This window comes from Nansenia antarctica (assembly GCF_963989245.1).
Source record: "Nansenia antarctica genome assembly, chromosome: 5".
NCBI lineage: Eukaryota > Metazoa > Chordata > Actinopteri > Argentiniformes > Microstomatidae > Nansenia > Nansenia antarctica.
The window spans coordinates 1,201,481-1,221,414 of record NC_137690.1 but is presented as its reverse complement, the minus strand read 5'-3'; the positions used below and the strand labels follow the sequence as shown (position 1 = coordinate 1,221,414).

The following is a 19,934-nucleotide window of genomic DNA, read 5'->3' as shown; positions in this document are numbered from 1 at the left end:
CACACACACACACACACACACACACACACACACACACACACACATAATACAAGCTGTTGTAGTATGGGGCGCTAACACAATGACTGCGTTTACATGCACACCATATTCCTGTATTAACCATATTCCTGTATTAACCATATTCCTGTATTAACCATATTCCTGTATTAATCATATTCCTGTATTAACCATATTCCTGTATTAATCATATTCCTGTATTAATCATATTCCTGTATTAACCATATTCCTGTATTAATCATATTCCTGTATTAATCATATTCCTGTATTAATCATATTCCTGTATTAATCATATTCCTGTATTAACCATATTCCTGTATTAATCATATTCCTGTATTAATCATATTCCTGTATTAATCATATTCCTGTATTAACCATATTCCTGTATTAATCATATTCCTGTATTAATCATATTCCTGTATTAATCATATTCCTGTATTAATCAGAATATGCTCAATATTCAGATTGGGGCGAGAGTCATGTAAACACGTACCAAACCCTGCAGCTACATGGTCCACGCTTAACCCGCTACGCCACCTCAGCTTAACCCGCTACGCCACCTCAGCTTAACCCGCTACGCCACCTCAGCTTAACCCGCTACGCCACCTCAGCTTAACCCGCTACGCCACCTAAGCTTAATCCGCTACGCCACCTAAGCTTAACCCGCTACGCCACCTCAGCTTAACCCGCTACGCCACCTCAGCTTAACCCGCTACGCCACCTCAGCTTAACCCGCTACGCCACCTCAGCTTAACCCGCTACGCCACCTCAGCTTAACCCGCTACGCCACCTCAGCTTAACCCGCTACGCCACCTGGTGGTTAACCCGCTACGCCACCTGGTGGTTAACCCGCTACGCCACCTGGTGGTTAACCCGCTACGCCACCTGGTGGTTAACCCGCTACGCCACCTGGTGGTTAACCCGCTACGCCACCTGGTGGTTAACCCGCTACGCCACCTGGTGGTTAACCCGCTACGCCACCTGGTGGTTAACCCGCTACGCCACCTGGTGGTTAACCCGCTACGCCACCTGGTGGTTAACCCGCTACGCCACCTGGTGGTTAACCCGCTACGCCACCTGGTGGTTAACCCGCTACGCCACCTGGTGGTTAACCCGCTACGCCACCTGGTGGTTAACCCGCTACGCCACCTGGTGGTTAACCCGCTACGCCACCTGGTGGTTAACCCGCTACGCCACCTGGTGGTTAACCCGCTACGCCACCTGGTGGTTAACCCGCTACGCCACCTGGTGGTTAACCCGCTACGCCACCTCAGCTTAACCCGCTACGCCACCTGGTGGTTAACCCGCTACGCCACCTGGTGGTTAACCCGCTACGCCACCTGGTGGTTAACCCGCTACGCCACCTGGTGGTTAACCCGCTACGCCACCTCAGCTTAACCCGCTACGCCACCTGGTGGTTAACCCGCTACGCCACCTGGTGGTTAACCCGCTACGCCACCTCAGCTTAACCCGCTACGCCACCTGGTGGTTAACCCGCTACGCCACCTCAGCTTAACCCGCTACGCCACCTGGTGGTTAACCCGCTACGCCACCTCAGCTTAACCCGCTACGCCGCCTCAGCTTAACCCGCTACGCCACCTCAGCTTAACCCGCTACGCCACCTAAGCTTAACCCGCTACGCCACCTCAGCTTAACCCGCTACGCCACCTAAGCTTAACCCGCTACGCCACCTAAGCTTAACCCGCTACGCCACCTCAGCTTAACCCGCTACGCCACCTAAGCTTAACCCGCTACGCCACCTCAGCTTAACCCGCTACGCCACCTCAGCTTAACCCGCTACGCCACCTCAGCTTAACCCGCTACGCCACCTAAGCTTCACCCGCTACGCCACCTCAGCTTAACCCGCTACGCCACCTCAGCTTAACCCGCTACGCCACCTAAGCTTAACCCGCTACGCCACCTCAGCTTAACCCGCTACGCCACCTAAGCTTAACCCGCTACGCCACCTCAGCTTAACCCGCTACGCCACCTCAGCTTAACCCGCTATGCCACCTAAGCTTAACCCGCTACGCCACCTCAGCTTAACCCGCTACGCCACCTCAGCTTAACCCGCTACGCCACCTCAGCTTAACCCGCTACGCCACCTAAGCTTAAGCCGCTACGCCACCTCAGCTTAACCCGCTACGCCACCTCAGCCTAACCCGCTACGCCACCTAAGCTTAACCCGCTACGCCACCTGAGCTTAACCCGCTACGCCACCTCAGCTTAACCCGCTACGCCACCTCAGCCTAACCCGCTACGCCACCTAAGCTTAACCCGCTACGCCACCTGAGCTTAACCCGCTACGCCACCTAAGCTTAACCCGCTACGCCACCTAAGCTTAACCCGCTACGCCACCTCAGCTTAACCCGCTACGCCACCTAAGCTTAACCCGCTACGCCACCTAAGCTTAACCCGCTACGCCACCTCAGCTTCACCCGCTACGCCACCTCAGCTTAACCCGCTACGCCACCTCAGCTTAACCCGCTACGCCACCTCAGCTTAACCCGCTACGCCACCTAAGCTTAACCCGCTACGCCACCTCAGCTTCACCCGCTACGCCACCTCAGCTTAACCCGCTACGCCACCTCAGCTTAACCCGCTACGCCACCTAAGCTTAACCCGCTACGCCACCTAAGCTTAACCCGCTACGCCACCTAAGCTTAACCCGCTACGCCACCTCAGCTTAACCCGCTACGCCACCTCAGCTTAACCCGCTACGCCACCTAAGTCTGGGTCTGGTCTGGGTCTGGTCTGGGTCTGGGTAACCCGCTACGCCACCTAAGCTTAACCCGCTACGCCACCTCAGCTTAACCCGCTACGCCACCTAAGCTTAACCCGCTACGCCACCTAAGCTTAACCCGCTACGCCACCTAAGCTTAACCCGCTACGCCACCTAAGCTTAACCCGCTACGCCACCTAAGCTTAACCCGCTACGCCACCTAAGCTTAACCCGCTACGCCACCTAAGCTTAACCCGCTACGCCACCTAAGCTTAACCCGCTACGCCACCTAAGCTTAACCCGCTACGCCACCTAAGCTTAACCCGCTACGCCACCTAAGCTTCACCCGCTACGCCACCTAAGCTTAACCCGCTACGCCACCTAAGCTTCACCCGCTACGCCACCTAAGCTTCACCCGCTACGCCACCTAAGCTTCACCCGCTACGCCACCTAAGCTTAACCCGCTACGCCACCTAAGCTTAACCCGCTACGCCACCTAAGCTTAACCCGCTACGCCACCTAAGCTTAACCCGCTACGCCACCTAAGCTTAACCCGCTACGCCACCTAAGCTTAACCCGCTACGCCACCTAAGCTTCACCCGCTACGCCACCTAAGCTTAACCCGCTACGCCACCTAAGCTTAACCCGCTACGCCACCTAAGCTTAACCCGCTACGCCACCTAAGCTTAACCCGCTACGCCACCTAAGCTTAACCCGCTACGCCACCTAAGCTTAACCCGCTACGCCACCTAAGCTTAACCCGCTACGCCACCTAAGCCTAACCCGCTACGCCACCTAAGCTTAACCCGCTACGCCACCTAAGCTTAACCCGCTACGCCACCTAAGCTTAACCCGCTACGCCACCTAAGCTTAACCCGCTACGCCACCTAAGCTTAACCCGCTACGCCACCTAAGCCTAACCCGCTACGCCACCTAAGCTTAACCCGCTACGCCACCTAAGCTTAACCCGCTACGCCACCTAAGCTTAACCCGCTACGCCACCTAAGCTTAACCCGCTACGCCACCTAAGCTTAACCCGCTACGCCACCTAAGCTTAACCCGCTACGCCACCTAAGCTTAACCCGCTACGCCACCTAAGCTTAACCCGCTACGCCACCTAAGCTTAACCCGCTACGCCACCTAAGCTTAACCCGCTACGCCACCTAAGCTTAACCCGCTACGCCACCTAAGCTTAACCCGCTACGCCACCTAAGCTTAACCCGCTACGCCACCTAAGCTTAACCCGCTACGCCACCTAAGCTTAACCCGCTACGCCACCTAAGCCCCGTTCACATTTCTTTTAATCGCATGGCATCAATGCACATCGGGTCGGGTCGGGTCGGGTCTGGTCTGGTCTGGTCTGGTCTGGGTCTGGTCTGGTCTGGGTCTGGGTCTGGTCTGGATCTGGTCTGGTCTGGTCTGGGTCTGGGTCTGGTCTGGTCTGGTCTGGGTCTGGTCTGGGTCTGGTCTGGGTCTGGGTCTGGTCTGGTCTGGGTCTGGTCTGGGTCTGGGTCTAGTCTGGTCTGGTCTGGTCTGGTCTGGTCTGGGTCTGGTCTGGGTCTGGTCTGGGTCTGGTCTGGTCTGGGTCTGGGTCTGGTCTGGTCTGGTCTGGGTCTGGTCTGGTCTGGGTCTGGTCTGGGTCTGGTCTGGGTCTGGGTCTGGTCTGGTCTGGTCTGGTCTGGGTCTGGTCTGGGTCTGGTCTGGGTCTGGTCTGGTCTGGGTCTGGTCTGGTCTGGGTCTGAGTCTGGTCTGGTCTGGGTCTGGTCTGGTCTGGGTCTGGTCTGGGTCGGTCGGGTCGGGTCTGGTCTGGTCTGGGTCTGGTCTGGTCTGGGTCTGGGTCTGGTCTGGTGTGGGTCGGGTCGGGTCTGGGTCTGGGTCTGGTCTGGTCGGGTCTGGTCTGGGTCTGGTGTGGTCTGGTCTGGTCTGCGTCTGGTCTGGTCTGGGTCTGGGTCTGGTCTGGGTCTGGTCCTGGTCTGGTCTAGTCTAGTCTGGGTCGGTCGGGTCGGGTCTGGTCTGGGTCTGGTCTGGGTCTGGTCTGGTCTGGGTCTGGTCTGGTCTGGGTCTGGTCTGGGTCTGGTCTGGGTCTGGTCTGGTCTGGGTCTGGTCTGGGTCTGGTCTGGTCTGGGTCGGTCGGGTCGGGTCTGGTCTGGTCTGGATCTGGTCTGGGTCTGGTCTAGTCTGGGTCGGTCGGGTCGGGTCTGGTCTGGGTCTGGTCTGGATCTGGTCTGGGTCTGGTCTGGGTCTGGTCTGGGTCTGGTCTGGATCTGGTCTGGGTCGGGTCGGGTTGGGTCTGGTCTGGTCTGGGTCGGTCGGGTCGGGTCTGGTCTGGTCTGGATCTGGTCTGGGTCTGGTCTGGGTCTGGTCTGGTCTGGATCTGGGTCTGGTCTGGTCTGGGTCTGGTCTGAGTCTGGTCTGGGTCTGGTCTGGTCTGGGTCTGGGTCTGGTCTGGTGTGGGTCGGGTCGGGTCTGGGTCTGGGTCTGGGTCTGGTCTGGTCTGGGTCTGGGTCTGGTCTGGGTCTGGTCTGGGTCTGGGTCTGGTCTGGTCTGGGTCTGGTCTGGGTCTGGTCTGGGTCTGGTCTGGGTCTGGGTCTGGTCTGGTCTGGATCTGGGTCTGGTCTGGTCTGGGTCTGGTCTGAGTCTGGTCTGGGTCTGGTCCTGGTCTGGTCTGGTCTGGGTCTGGTCTGGGTCTGGTCTGGTCTGGGTCGGGTCGGGTTGGGTCTGGTCTGGGTCTGGTCTGGTCTGGGTCTGGTCTGGGTCTGGTTTGGTCTGGGTCTGGTCTGGTCTGGGTCTGGTCTGGGTCTGGTCTGGGTCTGGCCTGGGTCTGGGTCTGGTCTGGTCTGGGTCTGGTCTGGTCTGGTCTGGGTCTGGTCTGGGTCTGGTCTGGTCTGGTCTGGGTCTGGTCTGGTCTGGTCTAGTCTGGGTCGGTCGGGTCGGGTCTGGGTCTGGTCTGGGTCTGGTCTGGGTCTGGTCTGGGTCTGGTCTGGGTCTGGTCTGGGTCTGGTCTGGGTCTGGTCTGGTCTGGGTCTGGTCTGGTCTGGTCTGGTCTGGGTCTGGTCTGGTCTGGTCTGGGTCGGTCGGGTCGGGTCGGGTCTGGTCTGCCATCCGGTGGATGTTCGCGGTACTGCGTTCAACTTTTCACCCATTTTGAGGTCCTAATCCTGGGTGTTGTCGTTGTTAGGGACAGCAGCATATCAAGCCACATTACACCTGATAAACCAGTGCTGTGATATTATTTATCGTCTTAGAAACATCTTAGCAAGAGGCGCCTCAACAATTATCATAACGTTTATTATGCATCAGCTCTTTTTATACAACCTACATTTACACAGATGGATAACGTATGCATGCCATACCACCTACATACCACCTACAAGTTTCAACAAGTCAAATTTAAGACCTTTTTAGACCTTTTTTAGACCTCTTTGAATATAATTTTAGACCTATTCGCGACACCATATGATAGTTTTTGTCATCCTCGAGGTGATGAAATTAGGGATTTCACTGCCATACAGACAAAAAAGGAAGAGAATTGGCATTTTTGGGGTTCCAACTTGATTAATTTCCGCGTAAATAGATGAGGTCGGACTGACTTCCTTGCAGGATCACCTTTTTAAGACTGTTCTTTCCAGAATGTTGTGTGTGTGTGTACTCACCCCTGCTATCTCAGGAGACTTGAAGTTGATGATCTTCCCAAACTCTTTGGCGTGAAACACAGACTTCACCCTCTCCTGTAACACACACACACACACACACACACAGACACACAGACACACACACACACACACACACACAGGTGAGGGTAAGTATTGTACTGTTACTGCAGCTATGGTGGATGTGTCCCCAGCCCAGCCCAGCCCAGCCCAGCCCAGCCCAGCCCAGCCCAGCCCAGTTGAAGGTACCTTAGCCTCGATGCGGAGCCGCCTCCCCTCCACCACCATTGGCTCCTTGGTGAACTCATCAAACAGATACTGCCACTCACAGGTCAGCTGACCAAAGGTTCCCTTGGTTACGAAGAACACCCCTCTGAGAAGACAATAGACAGACAGGCAGACAGACAGACAGAGAGACAGACAGATAGACAGAGAGACAGGCAGACAGACAGACAGACAGGCAGACAGGCAGATAGGCAGACAGACAGACAGACGGGCAGACAGACGGGCAAACAGACGGGCAGACAGACAGACGGGCAGACAGACGGGCAGACAGACAGACAGGCAGACAGACGGGCAGACAGACGGGCAGACAGGCAGAGAGAGAGACAGGCAGACAGACAGACAGACAGACAGAGAGAGAGACAGGCAAACAGACGGGCAGACAGGCAGACAGACAGACAGAGAGAGAGACAGGCAGACAGACAGACAGACAGACAGGCAGATAGGCAGACAGACAGACAGACGGGCAGACAGACGGGCAAACAGACGGGCAGACAGACAGACGGGCAGACAGACGGGCAGACAGACAGACAGGCAGACAGACGGGCAGACAGACGGGCAGACAGGCAGACAGGCAGAGAGAGAGACAGGCAGACAGACAGACAGACAGAGAGAGAGACAGGTAAACAGACGGGCAGACAGGCAGACAGACAGACAGAGAGAGAGACAGGCAGACAGACAGACAGAGAGAGAGACAGGCAAACAGACGGGCAGACAGGCAGACAGACAGAGAGAGAGACAGGCAGACAGACGGGCAGACAGGCAGACAGACGGGCAGACAGACGGGCAGACAGGCAGACAGACGGGCAGACAGGCAGACAGACGGGCAGACAGGCAGACAGAGAGAGAGACAGGCAGACAGACAGACAGAGAGAGAGGCAGACAGACAGGACACAGAGAGAGAGACAGGCAGACAGACAGACAGACAGGCAGACAGACAGGCAGACAGACAGGACACAGAGTGAGTGATGTTAGACTGTGTTCATAAGCATCTCCACCTCCACACAGAAACGTATTATAGTCATTTGTCACTTTTGTATGAAGCCTCTCTATAGAGTATATGTACCTGTTTATTTTCATAAATGTTATGTTCATAATTGTATGTTCTCGAAAAATGCAATAAACAAAGTGAGACTCCTCCCCCTCTAACCCATACTCCTCCCCCTCTAACCCAGACTCCTCCCCCTCTAACCCAGACTCCTCCTCTCTAACCCAGACTCCTCCCCTCTAACCCAGACTCCTCCCCCTCTAACCCAGACTCCTCCCCCTCTAACCCAGACTCCTCCTCTCTAACCCAGACTCCTCCTCTCTAACCCAGACTCCTCCCCTCTAACCCAGACTCCTCCTCTCTAACCCAGACTCCTCCCCCTCTAACCCAGACTCCTCCCCCCTCTAACCCAGACTCCTCCCTCTCTAACCCAGACTCCTCCTCTCTAACCCAGACTCCTCCTCTCTAACCCAGACTCCTCCCCTCTAACCCAGACTCCTCCTCTCTAACCCAGACTCCTCCTCTCTAACCCAGACTCCTCCTCTCTAACCCAGACTCCTCCTCTCTAACCCAGACTCCTCCTCTCTAACCCAGACTCCTCCTCTCTAACCCAGACTCCTCCCCCTCTAACCCAGACTCCTCCCCTCTAACCCAGACTCCTCCTCTCTAACCCAGACTCCTCCTCTCTAACCCAGACTCCTCCCCCTCTAACCCAGACTCCTCCTCTCTAACCCAGACTCCTCCTCTCTAACCCAGACTCCTCCCCTCTAACCCAGACTCCTCCCCCTCTAACCCAGACTCCTCCTCTCTAACCCAGACTCCTCCCCCTCTAACCCAGACTCCTCCCCCTCTAACCCAGACTCCTCCTCCTCTAACCCAGACTCCTCCCCTCTAACCCAGACTCCTCCTCTCTAACCCAGACTCCTCCCCCTCTAACCCAGACTCCTCCCCCTCTAACCCAGACTCCTCCCCCTCTAACCCAGACTCCTCCTCTCTAACCCAGACTCCTCCCCTCTAACCCAGACTCCTCCCTCTCTAACCCAGACTCCTCCCCTCTAACCCAGACTCCTCCCCTCTAACCCAGACTCCTCCTCTCTAACCCAGACTCCTCCCCCTCTAACCCAGACTCCTCCTCTCTAACCCAGACTCCTCCCCTCTAACCCAGACTCCTCCCCTCTAACCCAGACTCCTCCTCTCTAACCCAGACTCCTCCCCCTCTAACCCAGACTCCTCCCCCTCTAACCCAGACTCCTCCTCTCTAACCCAGACTCCTCCTCTCTAACCCAGACTCCTCCCCTCTAACCCAGACTCCTCCTCTCTAACCCAGACTCCTCCTCTCTAACCCAGACTCCTCCTCTCTAACCCAGACTCCTCCTCTCTAACCCAGACTCCTCCTCTCTAACCCAGACTCCTCCCCTCTAACCCAGACTCCTCCTCTCTAACCCAGACTCCTCCCTCTCTAACCCAGACTCCTCCTCTCTAACCCAGACTCCTCCCCTCTAACCCAGACTCCTCCTCTCTAACCCAGACTCCTCCCTCTCTAACTCAGACTCCTCCTCTCTAACCCAGACTCCTCCTCTCTAACCCAGACTCCTCCTCTCTAACCCAGACTCCTCCCCCTCTAACCCAGACTCCTCCTCTCTAACCCAGACTCCTCCCCCTCTAACCCAGACTCCTCCCCCTCTAACCCAGACTCCTCCTCTCTAACCCAGACTCCTCCCCCTCTAACCCAGACTCCTCCCCTCTAACCCAGACTCCTCCCCCTCTAACCCAGACTCCTCCCCCTCTAACCCAGACTCCTCCCCCCTCTAACCCAGACTCCTCCTCTCTAACCCAGACTCCTCCTCTCTAACCCAGACTCCTCCCTCTCTAACCCAGACTCCTCCCCTCTAACCCAGACTCCTCCTCTCTAACCTAGACTCCTCCTCTCTAACCCAGACTCCTCCCCCTCTAACCCAGACTCCTCCCCCTCTAACCCAGACTCCTCCTCTCTAACCCAGACTCCTCCCCCTCTAACCCAGACTCCTCCCCCTCTAACCCAGACTCCTCCCCCTCTAACCCAGACTCCTCCCCCTCTAACCCAGACTCCTCCCCTCTAACCCAGACTCCTCCTCTCTAACCCAGACTCCTCCTCTCTAACCCAGACTCCTCCTCTCTAACCCAGACTCCTCCCCCTCTAACCCAGACTCCTCCCCTCTAACCCAGACTCCTCCCCTCTAACCCAGACTCCTCCCCCTCTAACCCAGACTCCTCCCCCTCTAACCCAGACTCCTCCCCCTCTAACCCAGACTCCTCCCCCTCTAACCCAGACTCCTCCCCTCTAACCCAGACTCCTCCTCTCTAACCCAGACTCCTCCTCTCTAACCCAGACTCCTCCTCTCTAACCCAGACTCCTCCTCTCTAACCCAGACTCCTCCTCTCTAACCCAGACTCCTCCCTCTCTAACCCAGACTCCTCCCCTCTAACCCAGACTCCTCCTCTCTAACCCAGACTCCTCCCCCTCTAACCCAGACTCCTCCTCTCTAACCCAGATTCCTCCTCTCTAACCCAGACTCCTCCCCTCTAACCCAGACTCCTCCTCTCTAACCCAGACTCCTCCCCCTCTAACCCAGACTCCTCCCCCTCTAACCCAGACTCCTCCCCCTCTAACCCAGACTCCTCCTCTCTAACCCAGACTCCTCCTCTCTCTAACCCAGACTCCTCCTCTCTAACCCAGACTCCTCCTCTCTAACCCAGACTCCTCCTCTCTAACCCAGACTCCTCCTCTCTAACCCAGACTCCTCCTCTCTAACCCAGACTCCTCCTCTCTAACCCAGACTCCTCCTCTCTAACCCAGACTCCTCCTCTAACCCAGACTCCTCCTCTCTAACCCAGACTCCTCCCCTCTAACCCAGACTCCTCCCCCTCTAACCCAGACTCCTCCTCTCTAACCCAGACTCCTCCCCTCTAACCCAGACTCCTCCCCCCTCTAACCCAGACTCCTCCTCTCTAACCCAGACTCCTCCTCTCTAACCCAGACTCCTCCTCTCTAACCCAGACTCCTCCCCCTCTAACCCAGACTCCTCCTCTCTAACCCAGACTCCTCCTCTCTAACCCAGACTCCTCCCCCTCTAACCCAGACTCCTCCTCTCTAACCCAGACTCCTCCCCTCTAACCCAGACTCCTCCTCTCTAACCCAGACTCCTCCTCTCTAACCCAGACTCCTCCTCTCTAACCCAGACTCCTCCTCTCTAACCCAGACTCCTCCTCTCTAACCCAGACTCCTCCTCTCTAACCCAGACTCCTCCTCTCTAACCCAGACTCCTCCCCCCTCTAACCCAGACTCCTCGCCTCTAACCCAGACTCCTCCTCTCTAACCCAGACTCCTCCTCCTCTAACCCAGACTCCTCCCTCTCTAACCCAGACTCCTCCCCCTCTAACCCAGACTCCTCCTCTCTAACCCAGACTCCTCCTCTCTAACCCAGACTCCTCCTCTCTAACCCAGACTCCTCCCCCTCTAACCCAGACTCCTCCTCTCTAACCCAGACTCCTCCCCCTCTAACCCAGACTCCTCCTCTCTAACCCAGACTCCTCCCCCTCTAACCCAGACTCCTCCCCCTCTAACCCAGACTCCTCCCCCTCTAACCCAGACTCCTCCTCTCTAACCCAGACTCCTCCCCCTCAGACTCCTCCTCTCTAACCCAGACTCCTCCCTCTCTAACCCAGACTCCTCCTCTCTAACCCAGACTCCTCCTCTCTAACCCAGACTCCTCCTCTCTAACCCAGACTCCTCCCCTCTAACCCAGACTCCTCCCCTCTAACCCAGACTCCTCCTCTCTAACCCAGACTCCTCCTCTCTAACCCAGACTCCTCCCCCTCTAACCCAGACTCCTCCCTCTAACCCAGACTCCTCCTCTCTAACCCAGACTCCTCCTCTCTAACCCAGACTCCTCCCTCTCTAACCCAGACTCCTCCTCTCTAACCCAGACTCCTCCTCTCTAACCCAGACTCCTCCCCTCTAACCCAGACTCCTCCCCTCTAACCCAGACTCCTCCCCCTCTAACCCAGACTCCTCCTCTCTAACCCAGACTCCTCCTCTCTAACCCAGACTCCTCTCTAACCCAGACTCCTCCTCTCTAACCCAGACTCCTCCCCTCTAACCCAGACTCCTCCTCTCTAACCCAGACTCCTCCCCTCTAACCCAGACTCCTCCTCTCTAACCCAGACTCCTCCTCTCTAACCCAGACTCCTCTCTAACCCAGACTCCTCCTCTCTAACCCAGACTCCTCCCCTCTAACCCAGACTCCTCCTCTCTAACCCAGACTCCTCCTCTCTAACCCAGACTCCTCCCTCTCTAACCCAGACTCCTCCCCCCTCTAACCCAGACTCCTCCTCTCTAACCCAGACTCCTCCTCTCTAACCCAGACTCCTCCCCCTCTAACCCAGACTCCTCCTCTCTAACCCAGACTCCTCCCCTCTCTAACCCAGACTCCTCCTCTCTAACCCAGACTCCTCCCCCTCTAACCCAGACTCCTCCTCTCTAACCCAGACTCCTCCCCCTCTAACCCAGACTCCTCCCCTCTAACCCAGACTCCTCCCCCTCTAACCCAGACTCCTCCCCTCTAACCCAGACTCCTCCTCTCTAACCCAGACTCCTCCTCTCTAACCCAGACTCCTCCCCCTCTAACCCAGACTCCTCCCCCCTCTAACCCAGACTCCTCCCCCTCTAACCCAGACTCCTCCTCTCTAACCCAGACTCCTCCTCTCTAACCCAGACTCCTCCTCTCTAACCCAGACTCCTCCCCCTCTAACCCAGACTCCTCCTCTCTAACCCAGACTCCTCCTCTCTAACCCAGACTCCTCCTCTCTAACCCAGACTCCTCCTCTCTAACCCAGACTCCTCCTCTCTAACCCAGACTCCTCCCCCTCTAACCCAGACTCCTCCCCCTCTAACCCAGACTCCTCCTCTCTAACCCAGACTCCTCCTCTCTAACCCAGACTCCTCCTCTCTAACCCAGACTCCTCCTCTCTAACCCAGACTCCTCCCCTCTCTAACCCAGACTCCTCCCCCTCTAACCCAGACTCCTCCTCTCTAACCCAGACTCCTCCCCTCTCTAACCCAGACTCCTCCCCCTCTAACCCAGACTCCTCCCCTCTAACCCAGACTCCTCCCCCTCTAACCCAGACTCCTCCCTCTCTAACCCAGACTCCTCCTCCTCTAACCCAGACTCCTCCTCTCTAACCCAGACTCCTCCCCCTCTAACCCAGACTCCTCCCCTCTAACCCAGACTCCTCCCCCTCTAACCCAGACTCCTCCCCTCTCTAACCCAGACTCCTCCTCTCTAACCCAGACTCCTCCTCTCTAACCCAGACTCCTCCTCTCTAACCCAGACTCCTCCTCTCTAACCCAGACTCCTCCCCTCTAACCCAGACTCCTCCTCTCTAACCCAGACTCCTCCTCTCTAACCCAGACTCCTCCCCCTCTAACCCAGACTCCTCCCCCTCTAACCCAGACTCCTCCCCCCTCTAACCCAGACTCCTCCTCTCTAACCCAGACTCCTCCCCTCTAACCCAGACTCCTCCCCCTCTAACCCAGACTCCTCCCCTCTAACCCAGACTCCTCCTCTCTAACCCAGACTCCTCCCCTCTAACCCAGACTCCTCCCCCTCTAACCCAGACTCCTCCTCCTCTAACCCAGACTCCTCCCCCTCTAACCCAGACTCCTCCCCCTCTAACCCAGACTCCTCCCCCTCTAACCCAGACTCCTCCTCTCTAACCCAGACTCCTCCTCTCTAACCCAGACTCCTCCCCCTCTAACCCAGACTCCTCCCCTCTAACCCAGACTCCTCCCCTCTAACCCAGACTCCTCCCCCTCTAACCCAGACTCCTCCCCCTCTAACCCAGACTCCTCCCCCCTCTAACCCAGACTCCTCCCCCTCTAACCCAGACTCCTCCCCTCTAACCCAGACTCCTCCTCTCTAACCCAGACTCCTCCCCCTCTAACCCAGACTCCTCCCCTCTAACCCAGACTCCTCCCCTCTAACCCAGACTCCTCCTCTCTAACCCAGACTCCTCCCCTCTAACCCAGACTCCTCCTCTCTAACCCAGACTCCTCCTCTCTAACCCAGACTCCTCCTCTCTAACCCAGACTCCTCCTCTCTAACCCAGACTCCTCCCTCTCTAACCCAGACTCCTCCTCTCTAACCCAGACTCCTCCCCTCTAACCCAGACTCCTCCCCTCTAACCCAGACTCCTCCCCCTCTAACCCAGACTCCTCCCCTCTAACCCAGACTCCTCCTCTCTAACCCAGACTCCTCCTCCTCTAACCCAGACTCCTCCCCTCTAACCCAGACTCCTCCCCTCTAACCCAGACTCCTCCTCTCTAACCCAGACTCCTCCCCTCTAACTCAGACTCCTCCCACTCCAGCAGACTCCTCCCCCTCTAACTCAGACTCCTCCCCCCTCTAACCCAGACTCCTCCCACCACACCAGACTCCTCCCACCACAGCACTCCGCCCACCTCTTAGTGATCATCAGGAAGTCCGACTCGTTGACCTTGGCGTGGGCGAAGTATCTGTATTTGGCGAAACGGCCGTTCTCAATTTTCTGAAAGAGAGAGGAGAGAGCAAGAGAGAGAGGAGAGAGAGAGAGAGAGAGGGAGGGAGAGAGGAGAGAAAGAGTCAGACACACAGAACACACCACAATGCAGGCCTCTACTATTACAGAGAGGCCTGCATAACAACATCTATAACACCTCTAAGGAGTTAGGGTTAGCAGGGTTAGCAGGGCAGCCAGGACCTTAGGAGCTGCTTGACCTCAGCATTGCTTCAGCAGGTGTTCCAAGGTTCACCACAGCATGACACAATGACAGGTACAGGTACAGGTAAAAGGTAAAAGGTAGAGGTCAGGAGACAGTGAGATCGTTTTCTAAATGTCCTTTATTGAGAAGAGAAGTGGAGTGATGGTGGTGAAGGAATGACAGGGTCAGGGCTAGGGTCAGGGCTAGGGGTCAGGGTCAGGACTAGGGGTCAGGGTCAGGGCTAGAGGTCAGGGCTAGGGGTCAGGGTCAGGACTAGGGGTCAGGGTTAGGTTTAGGGTCAGGGCTAGGGGTCTGATGATGTCAGAGGGATGATGTCAGAGGGATGCACCCAGAGGAAGAGGAGGTACGTGACAGGGAGGAGGGGGGTCAGGGAGGAGGGGTGTCAGGGGTCAGAGGTCAAACTAACAGGCTTCATGGTGTCAAAGACCACATCACATGACTTTTATGTTTTATAAAAACAAATTAAAACACAACAAACTCACATCAAGTTAACCGACCGTCAGAGGTGGACAACACGGTTAACCACGTTAAGCATAACTAGCATGTAGACATTCCTCTTCATTATTCTAGCTTCATCTTATTATTATTATTATTATTATTATGATGATGTCAGTCATGGTATCTGTTTATTATCATGTCAGTCATGGTATCTGTATATTAGGATGTCATCATCAGTCATGGTATCTGTTTATTATGATGTCATCAGTCATGGTATCTGTTTATTATGATGTCATCAGTCATGGTATCTGTTTATTATGATGTCATCAGTCATGGTATCTGTTTATTATGATGTCATCAGTCATGGTATCTGTTTATTAGTCATGGTATCTGTTTATTATGATGTCATCATCAGTCATGGTATCTGTTTATTATGATGTCATCAGTCAGTCATGGTATCTGTTTATTATGATGTCATCAGTCAGTCATGGTATCTGTTTATTATGATGTCATCATCAGTCATGGTATCTGTTTATTATGATGTCATCATCAGTCATGGTATCTGTTTATTATGATGTCATCAGTCATGGTATCTGTTTATTATGATGTCATCATCAGTCATGGTATCTGTTTATTATGATGTCATCAGTCAGTCAGGGTATCTGTTTATTATGATGTCATCATCAGTCATGGTATCTGTTTATTATGATGTCATCATCAGTCATGGTATCTGTTTATTATGATGTCATCATCAGTCATGGTATCTGTTTATTATGATGTCATCATCAGTCATGGTATCTGTTTATTATGATGTCATCAGTCAGTCATGGTATCTGTTTAGAGCTTTTTACAACACAGTTTTCTTGAGGTGTTTTACCACAAGAACAACACATAACTACATAAACAACAAATACAAACAATGTGAACTAAAACTGAACCAAAGACCCTTAAAAAGAAACCATCATCATCATCATCAGTCTAGCCTCATCTTCATCAGTATGATGAGTATCATGGTCATTATCATCAGCCTCATCATCATTCTAGACCCATCCTCCTCCTCCTCCTCCTCCCTGCCAGCCCCTCCTGTCCAGGCCCCTCCTCTCCTCTGTAGAAATGACAAGAGAGAAGAGAGCCAGCGTCAGAGCCCATCTCTAATGACATCTCTAACACATCTATAACACCATCTATAACACCATCTCTAACACATCTATAACACCATCTATAACACCACCTCTAAGACTAAGACTATCTCTAACAACATCTATAACACCATCTATAACAACATCTATAACAACATCTATAACACCATCTATAACAACATCTATAACAACATCTATAACAACATCTATAACACCATCTATAACACCATCTATAACAACATCTATAACACCATCTATAACACCATCTATAACAACATCTATAACAACATCTATAACACCATCTCTAACACATCTATAACACCACCTCTAAGACTAAGACTATCTCTAACAACATCTATAACACCATCTATAACAACATCTATAACACCATCTATAACAACATCTATAACACCATCTATAACAACATCTATAACACCATCTCTAACACATCTATAACACCACCTCTAAGACTAAGACTATCTCTAACAACATCTATAACACCATCTATAACAACATCTATAACAACATCTCTAACAACATCTATAACAACATCTATAACAACATCTATAACACATCTATAACACCATCTATAACAACATCTATAACAACATCTATAACACATCTATAACACCATCTATAACAACATCTATAACACCATCTATAACAACATCTATAACAACATCTATAACAACATCTATAACACCATCTCTAACACATCTATAACACCACCTCTAAGACTAAGACTATCTCTAACAACATCTCTAACACCATCTATAACACATCTCTAACAACATCTATAACACCACCTCTAAGACTAAGACTATCTCTAACAACATCTATAACACCATCTATAACAACATCTATAACACATCTATAACACCATCTATAACACCATCTCTAACACATCTATAACAACATCTATAACAACATCTATAACACCATCTATAACAACATCTATAACACCATCTCTAACACATCTATAACAACATCTATAACACATCTATAACACATCTATAACACATCTATAACAACATCTATAACACCACCTCTAACAACATCTATAACGCATCTCTAACAACATCTATAACACATCTATAACACATCTATAACACATCTATAACACATCTATAACAACATCTATAACACATCTATAACACCATCTCTAACAACATCTATAACACCATCTATAACAACATCTATAACACATCTATAACACATCTCTAACACCATCTATAACAACATCTATAACACATCTATAACAACATCTATAACACCATCTCTAACACATCTATAACACATCTATAACACCATCTCTAACAACATCTATAACACATCTATAACACCATCTCTAACACATCTATAACACCATCTCTAACAACATCTATAACAACATCTATAACACATCTATAACACATCTATAACACATCTCTAACAACATCTATAACACATCTATAACACATCTATAACACCATCTCTAACAACATCTATAACACATCTCTAACAACATCTATAACACCATCTATAACAACATCTATAACACATCTCTAACAACATCTGAAACGTCAATCTCTAATGCTACTCATCTCTAGCTCTATAAGACATCTCCGTCTCGTTGGCATGGTGACACTGCAGCAGCACTCAAGGTGACTGAAGTCTATTGATGCCACAGCTAGCTCTCGCTACAGCAGCCATCAGGACCAAAGCTTACTGTACAGCTAGCATTCAACACGCAGACACTGGGCCACTTTCTAGCTCTATAAACTCCGCGAACAGGTGCCACAGCTAGCTCTCGCTACAGCAGCTCAGCTACACACACATCAGGACCAAAGCTACTGTACAGCTAGCATTCACACCGCAGACACTGGCCACTTTAGCAACCGATGCTAGTTAGCATAGCATTCACACCGCAGACACTGACCACCTTTAGCACCGATGCTAGTTAGCATAGCATTCACACCGCAGACACTGACCACTTTAGCACCGATGCGTGCTATAGCATTTACACCGCAGACACTGGCCACTTTAGCACCGATGCTAGTTAGCATAGCATTCACACCGCAGGCACTGGCCACTTTAGCATCAATGCCAGCCACAATTCCAAGTACTATGTTATAAATGCCACACCTCACAATTCTACAGCACATGTTCACTTAAACACAACATCTAGTTTTACCACGAAACAACTCAAGCTCAAACCAAACCTAGCAACACCCATACTATACTGATGAACTACAACTCCCATACTCTACTGATGAACTACACCTCCCATACTATACTGATGAACTACAACTGGGGGGGGAGGGAGAGAACCCCGGGATGATTGAGGGGGGAGGGGTGGTGAGTAGGGAGGAGTGGTGGTGACATCATCGGGGGAGAAGCCTCCACACGAGTAGCATCTGGCTGCCAAGCCCCTCCCTCTCCCTATAAGCCCCTCCCTCTCCCTATAAGCCCCTCCCTCTCCCTATAAGCCCCTCCCTCTCCCTATAAGCCCCTCCCTCCCCCTATAAGCCCCTCCCTCCCCCTATAAGCCCCTCCCTCTCTCTATAAGCCCCTCCCTCCTCACCTGCAGCATCTGGGAGCCCAGCCCCTCCCTCTCCCTATAAGGGCGTATGACTCCGTCGTCGTGCAGGAAGCGCGGGGGCCGCAGGCTGGCTACTTCCTGGGACGTCTCAGCCGCCCTGGAGACACACACACACACACACACATAGTTACACACACACACACACAGTTACACACACACACACACACGCACAGAGTTACACACACGCACAGAGTTACACACACACACACACACACACACACACACACAGAGTTACACACACACACACACACACACACACACACACACACACAGAGTTACACACACACACAAACACAGAGTTACACACACACACACACGCAGAGAGTTACACACACGCACACACACACACAGAGTTACACACACACACACACACACACACAGAGTTACACAAACACACACACACACAGAGTTACACACACACACAGAGTTACACACACACACCGAGTTACACACACACACAGAGTTACACACACACAGAGTTACACACACACACACACACAGTTACACACACACACACACACACACACACACACACACATAGTTACACACACACACACACGCACAGAGTTACACACACACACACACACACACACACACAGAGTTACACACACACACACACACACACACAGAGTTACCCCCCCCCTACCTCTTGATGCCCTGGAAGGTGCTGGAGGCCATGTCTATGATGCCCCCGGCCGGCCGCGCCACGGCCCCCACCAGGCCCTTCCCCACGCCCTTGAAGAACCCCGCCGCCCCCTCCTTCTGGGCCCCTACACACACACACACACACACACACACACAGGGCAAGGTTATCTATACAGCACATTTCATACAACAGGGCCAATTCAAAGTGCTTTACATACAGCAGCATTAAAGTATTGTTGTGTGAGTGTGATATTCTCAGAGGTGAGAGGTCAGGTGACCAGAGGAGAGGGCAGAGGTGAGAGGTCAGGTGACCAGAGGAGAGGGCAGAGGTGAGAGGTCAGGTGACCAGAGGAGAGGGCAGAGGTGAGAGGTCAGGTGACCAGAGGAGAGGGCAGAGGTGAGAGGTCAGGTGACCAGAGGAGAGGGCAGAGGTGAGAGGTCAGGTGACCAGAGGAGAGCTCAGAGGTGAGAGGTCAGGTGACCAGAGGAGAGGGCAGAGGTGAGAGGTCAGGTGACCAGAGGAGAGGGCAGAGGTGAGAGGTCAGGTGACCAGAGGAGAGGGCAGAGGTGAGAGGTCAGGTGACCAGAGGAGAGGTCAGAGGTGAGAGGTCAGGTGACCAGAGGAGAGGTCAGAGGTGAGAGGTCAGGTGACCAGAGGAGAGGGCAGAGGTGAGA

The 19,934-nt window shown here is 53.1% G+C and overlaps 1 protein-coding gene across 1 annotated transcript in view; it reads right to left on the bottom strand.

Annotated features, from left to right (window-relative positions):
- vps13a (vacuolar protein sorting 13 homolog A) overlaps window positions 1-19,934 on the bottom strand; it is a 124,004-nt gene that overhangs the window by 598 nt on the left and 103,472 nt on the right. Inside the window, 5 exon segments of the mRNA XM_080532886.1 lie at window positions 6,391-6,465; window positions 6,637-6,760; window positions 14,157-14,242; window positions 18,597-18,711; window positions 19,261-19,384. Coding sequence (XP_080389012.1) covers window positions 6,391-6,465; window positions 6,637-6,760; window positions 14,157-14,242; window positions 18,597-18,711; window positions 19,261-19,384 — 524 coding nt within the window.